The following is a 5,757-nucleotide window of genomic DNA, read 5'->3' as shown; positions in this document are numbered from 1 at the left end:
TTATTTATTTTTGAGACAGAGAGAGACAGAGCATGAACGGGGGAGGGGCAGAGAGAGAGGGAGACAGAATCGGAAGCAGGCTCCAGGCTCTGAGCCATCAGCCCAGAGCCCGATGCGGGGCTCAAACTCACGGAACGCGAGATCGTGACCTGAGCTGAAGTCGGACGCTTAACTGACTGAGCCACCCAGGCGCCCCCCGTGATTTTGTTTCTGTGTGGAATAAAGGACAGACAGAGTGACAAGGAACAGAAGGTGAGATGAGGAGGGCTACTTCATTAAGATTCTTTATTGGGCAATAGGGACACTCCCAGGAATTTGGAAGGGTCCAAGGGTATCTGACCCCACAGGTGATAGAGAGGCACCCACACATCAGGGATGGTGTCACTTCTTAGGGATGACAGAGTGAAGGTGCGTTCTCATGGGCATTGTGACTGGTTTTGGGAGCATCTCAGGTTGGCAGAGTCACAACTCTAGGGACGTATGATGCTCTCACAAAGAGGATTAAGTCTAGGAACGAGGAGAGAGAAATATCCAGAGACTTTGAGATAAGGTCACCATGCACACAAAGATAGCTCTGAGCTCCTCATTCTGGTTTTTCTATTCTTGTTGAGTCCGAAGTATTATGCTTCAAATTTATGCTTCAACATTGCCACTTGAACTCTCTCTATAGACTAGTCCAGGCATAATTTTCCTTCTAGATATTTCTTCTCCTTCTCATCTTTAGGAAGATTGTTGCTTAGTACAGTTTGGTAAACTTTTTCTATAAAGGGCCAGAGACTAAATATTTTAGGCTTTGCAAACCATATGGTCCCTGTTACAACTATTCAATTCTGCCATTGTAGAAATCAGACATAGACAATACCTAAATAAATGAACATGGCTGTGCCAATAAAACTATATTTAGAAAGAAAGGCAGGAGGCAGAACTTGGTCTGTGGGCCCTAGTTTGCTGATATCTGCTTCAGGGCTATTCCCACCCATTCAGCCAGTTTTACTTCCCAGCCATGAACACTCCATTATTTTCAATCTCCATGTATTGATAAATTTCCACAGCCCCAATTAATACTCTCATAAGTAGGGCCCAGGTTTCTTGCAACTAATGCAGGACAAATTTCTGCTATGAAGTCAAGTTGAACCAAACACTGAACCATGGGTAGGGCTGGGAAAAGAGAGCCCCTTGGAAGACTGTTCACTCCAGACTCTCTTTCCAGGGAATCTAGTGGCATAACCTCATGGGTGAGGAGTTCCAAACAACTCCACCCCATGTCCCTGTCTGTCCTACCCTCTGAGTAATGGAGAGAGCCATTTGGGGTTGTGATGATTCTGTCTCCTTTGAAGCCATCTGATGAAATTCTGATTTCACCAACCACTAGCACCCATGAGGAACCTGGTGTGACACAAGCTAAATGGAATAATTTTATGGGTTGAGGAGACTCTTTGCAGGCATCTAACTAGCATATTTTGGAGAAAAAATTAGCTGAAGCATTAGGAAAGGAAATTATGCTGTATGCCAACCCCCACCCACCATTAAGGGTATAAAAGGACCATGGAGGAAGGAGAAACTCAAACCTCACCACATCCACCTAGATTAGCTTACTTGCTCTCCATCACCTCTCCCTGCACCATGCCTTACAACTGCTGCCTTCCCAACCTGAGCTGCCGCTCCACCTGCTGCTCCCGGCCCTGCGTGCCCCCCAGCTGCCACACCTGTACCCTGCCCGGGGCCTGCAACATCCCCGCCAACGTGGGCAACTGCGGCTGGTTCTGCGAGGGCTCCTTCAATGGCAGCGAGAAGGAGACCATGCAGTTCCTGAACGACCGCCTGGCCAGCTACCTGGAGAAGGTGCGCCAGCTGGAGCGGGAGAACGCGGAGCTGGAGACCAGGATCCGGGAGTGGTGCCAGCAGCAGGTGCCCTTCGTGTGCCCCAGCTACCAGTCCTACTTCCGGACCATCGAGGAGCTCCAGCAGAAGGTGAGGGGGTGCCATGTGGGGGCACAGCAGCAGCTGACTGTCTTTGAACAATAAGACATTCTCAAGTTCAAGTGGCCCTCACAGTAGAATCTTGTTTTCAGATTCTGTGTGCCAAGTCTGAGAATGCCAGGCTGGTGGTGCAGATCGACAACGCCAAGTTGGCCTCTGATGACTTCAGAACCAAGTAGGTTGAGACTTTTAGGCTAGGTGACCCCTAAGGTCCTTATGGCTCTCTCATGGCCCCGTGGGACTAACATTTCCTGGAAGGGGAGAGGCAGCCATTTTTCCCTTTTGATTTCTCTTCTCAAGCCTGGCTTTATCTAAAACTGGTTTCAAACAGAGATCCAGACTCATATGCTGTGTGCACTTCAGCCTATATTGCTATCTCTGGAAGGCCTTCTTAAATCTCCAAATTCAGAGATTGACAGAGACTGTTCTATGGGGAGTGGTGGTATATTAACCAACCAAATTGAGAGGAAAATGAGAGACTCCATCTCATGAGTTCTTGTGGGGACCTTCTGGTGTTAGGGTGAGTCAGGGCCTCTCCAATCTATTTGTGCAGAGCTTGAGGGAAACATGGAAGAAAAGGGGGAGAAAACTGTACCAGCTCAAAGAGATGGAGGCCAGTCCATGCACACAAGACACAGAACAGGGGACCGGCTTCTTTCCTGCCTCATCCTTTCTGATCTGTGTGTGCAGGTACGAGACAGAGCTGGGCTTGAGGCAGCTAGTGGAGTCGGACATCAACGGCCTGCGCAGGATCCTGGACGAGCTGACTCTGTGCAAGTCTGACCTGGAGGCCCAGGTGGAGTCCCTGAGGGAGGAGCTGCTGAGCCTCAAGAAGAACCACGAGGAGGTGAGAGGAAAAGGAAAAAAAAAGTAGGTTTCAGATCCAAGCCTTTAGCATCAGCAACCAGGAGGCAAGTGCCATCAGGCTTCTTGAGCTGGGACTCTTCTCTGAAGAACTCAAGACTCTTCAGAGAATGATGATACTATACCCATAGCACGTAGGGAGGTGGGTTGCTTATTCTCCAGCAACTGGGTGAGGTTGGGCAGGTGTTGGAGATGCTGAGAAAAGGCATCCATTTATTGAGCCCTGCTCGCTGCTGCTCACTGTTAGTTTTTAAATTTGGTGGTAGAGATGGAAGGAAGAAAAGAACTAAGACATGTTCCCTCTCTTCAATGGGCTCCCAGTGGTCTAGGCAGATGGCTATGTACAAACAATGGTAGAATACGGGCAGAGGAAAGTAGTTCCATATGAGAAGTATGAGCAACATATGCAGGGAATAGTCCAGTCTACCTGGAAGGAGACAGGGAATGTTCTCAGAGACATGTCATGGGAAGGAGGAGGCTTTCACACTTGGATGTTTCAATCTGGGGGAAGAGACTGAGCAAAGACACAGAAGTGGAGGAGCAGGTATATTAGAGTTTGGCACATGGATTGATATGGCTGGGCATGCATTACCTATAGGGGTGAGTTGGGAAATGAGGTAGGATTTGCACAGGCCAGGGAGTTCGGACTTAAGTCTTATTGGAAATGTGAGCTTTTTTCAGTTTTGGGGGGAAATATATTGATGTGATCCCTATTTGGGTCTAATCCTACATCGTATCTGTGTCAGTCTTTGGGAATGATCAGGATATACATTTTTGGCAGGGTTGTGCTCACTTTCCTACAGTAGGAAGATATACAGCAGATCCATTTCTGTGGTTCATTTCTTCCTCTTCTTCCCTCAGGAAGTCAACACCCTGCGCTGCCAGATCGGAGACCGCCTCAACGTGGAGGTGGACGCGGCCCCCACCGTGGACCTGAACCGCGTGCTCAACGAGACCAGGAGCCAGTATGAGGCCCTGGTGGAGACCAACCGCAGGGACGTGGAGGAATGGTTCACCACCCAGGTGGGCATCTCAGCACGCAGCCGCCCGGGCCCCTCGGCCCCTCGCGGCCCTCGAGGCAGGGTCTCACCCTGTCTCGTCCCCTGTGCTGTTTCAGACCGAGGAGCTGAACAAGCAGGTGGTGTCCAGTGCGGAGCAGCTGCAGTCCTGCCAGGCGGAGATCATCGAGCTGAGACGCACGGTCAACGCCCTGGAGATCGAGCTGCAGGCCCAGCACAACCTGGTGGGTGTCGCTCGGGGTGCTGCCCACCCTCTCCTCACCTGGTGAAGCCCATGACTTCCCTGGAGTCCCACGGAGTCGCCCCCTGAGAAGCGGCTCTGTGACATTCCGTATGTTCCCCACACAGAGGGACTCCCTGGAGAACACGCTGACGGAGACCGAGGCGCGCTACAGCGCCCAGCTGGGCCAGGTGCAGTGCATGATCACCAACGTGGAGTCCCAGCTGGCCGAGATCCGGGCTGACCTGGAGCGGCAGAACCAGGAGTACCAGGTGCTGCTGGACGTCAAGGCCCGGCTGGAGTGCGAGATCAACACGTACCGGGGCCTGCTGGAGAGCGAGGATTGCAAGTGAGTGCGAGGCAAAGAACTCTGGAGGACATGTGGTGGGACTACAAGATATTGTGAGCATACACGTGGCGGCCACGTTTTCAACTCACAGAACAACGTGCATGTATAGAGTCCATGATGTGACAGTGAAGCAGAAAAGGAAGGTCAGAGGTGAAGGGCATACATCCCCTGCATCAGGGAGCTAACGATAGAGAAGTGGTGGTGGACAGATTGTTGCAACAATCACTGTTGGGTAAGACAGCGTGTATTGTTTTCAGGAGAGCTCAAGAGCGTAACATTTTTCAAAAGGACAATTTCCACCTCAGCACATGGCATTCTGGGATGGGGAGAAGGATTCGATGGCAATCAAATTTGATTCCAACTATCTCCAAGCACTGAGAATTCATGGGTTGTCTCATTAGGCACCTTAGGGCTCTCTCCACAACCATCCCCAACCCGCTCTAAACCTCTGTGTCCTCCCAGGCTTCCCTGCAACCCATGTGCTACCACCAACGCTTGTGGCAATTCCTGCGGGTCCTGTGGTGCCTCTCAAACGCGTTGCTCTTAATTTAAGAACTTGCACCCTCTTTGAAGACAACAATGAAGCCACTCTGATCAAGCAAAGGAAAGGTCCTCGGGTCTTGCCTTCTTTGGAGCCTAGCCATGCCAAATATGATATCTCTAGACATGAAAATGCCTTCCAGATTCAACAAGCAAAGGCACACATGGTTAACTTCCAATGTCTGGGAAATCCCTTTCTGTTGAAGTTCGAGTGTCTTTGTTTCTGAAGATGTCCAGCTCCATGGTATCTGAGCTCCAGGTATTACTTTTAGGGCATTTCCTGTATGTATTGTGTTTCCTGTTTTTCTTGCTTCTTTGGTATTCTCTGGAATGCAAGGAAGCTACTTCATTTACTTCCCAATAAACTTCATTTCTCTGGCATAGTAAATGTGTTTCTCATTCATATTTATGCACTGTAAAGTACCTGTTGTGGCTATTTCATAAAAACGTCCCTTTGTTAGGATGAAATGGGTTAAATGACTAACCCCAGCCATTATGCTCCACTGGTAAATACTGCTGGCGGGGGGAGGGACTGTTCTCCTGGGAAGCTCCTGCCAAGGGGCGACCATGAAGGAAACCTGGCCTCCAACACTCATGCCCCTCTTTCCTTGGCTGCAGGGTGCTTGGCAATACTGAGTCCTCCCCAGATCTGACTGCTATTTCCCACGGTCATCCTCATCATTCAGGGGTTGGTTTTCTGTTCCCCTTTCTCGTAAACTGCCTAAAGACCAGCTTCTGAAGAAACTGCTCAAAGAGCAGCTACCCTCTCCTTTCAACCTGTCAAC

General features: G+C 50.1%; 1 protein-coding gene across 1 annotated transcript; it reads left to right on the top strand.

Annotated features, from left to right (window-relative positions):
• The first annotated feature begins 1,588 nt into the window (after window positions 1–1,588).
• KRT34 (keratin 34) lies at window positions 1,589–5,360 on the top strand. Its single transcript, XM_078436962.2, has 7 exons — window positions 1,589–1,971; window positions 2,073–2,155; window positions 2,671–2,827; window positions 3,706–3,867; window positions 3,962–4,087; window positions 4,212–4,432; window positions 4,895–5,360. Exons 1-7 carry the CDS (start codon window positions 1,624–1,626, stop codon window positions 4,977–4,979), a joined length of 1,182 nt encoding a protein of 393 aa, XP_078293088.2. The 5' UTR covers window positions 1,589–1,623; the 3' UTR covers window positions 4,980–5,360.
• The last annotated feature ends 397 nt before the right edge of the window (window positions 5,361–5,757 follow it).

Source organism: Panthera onca, chromosome E1 (assembly GCF_046562875.1).
Source record: "Panthera onca isolate mPanOnc1 chromosome E1, mPanOnc1 haplotype 2, whole genome shotgun sequence".
NCBI lineage: Eukaryota > Metazoa > Chordata > Mammalia > Carnivora > Felidae > Panthera > Panthera onca.
Note: the sequence above shows the minus strand (reverse complement) of the source record. Positions and strands in the feature narration are given on the sequence as shown.

Bases quoted from the DNA above. Each gene is read 5' to 3' on its own strand.
- KRT34 (XM_078436962.2), top strand. From the start codon at position 1,624: ATGCCTTACAACTGCTGCCTTCCCAACCTGAGCTGCCGCTCCACCTGC. The intron at 3,868-3,961 runs GTGGGCATCTCA...GTGCTGTTTCAG, and splicing joins AGGAATGGTTCACCACCCAG to ACCGAGGAGCTGAACAAGCA. The intron at 4,433-4,894 runs GTGAGTGCGAGG...GTGTCCTCCCAG, and splicing joins CTGGAGAGCGAGGATTGCAA to GCTTCCCTGCAACCCATGTG.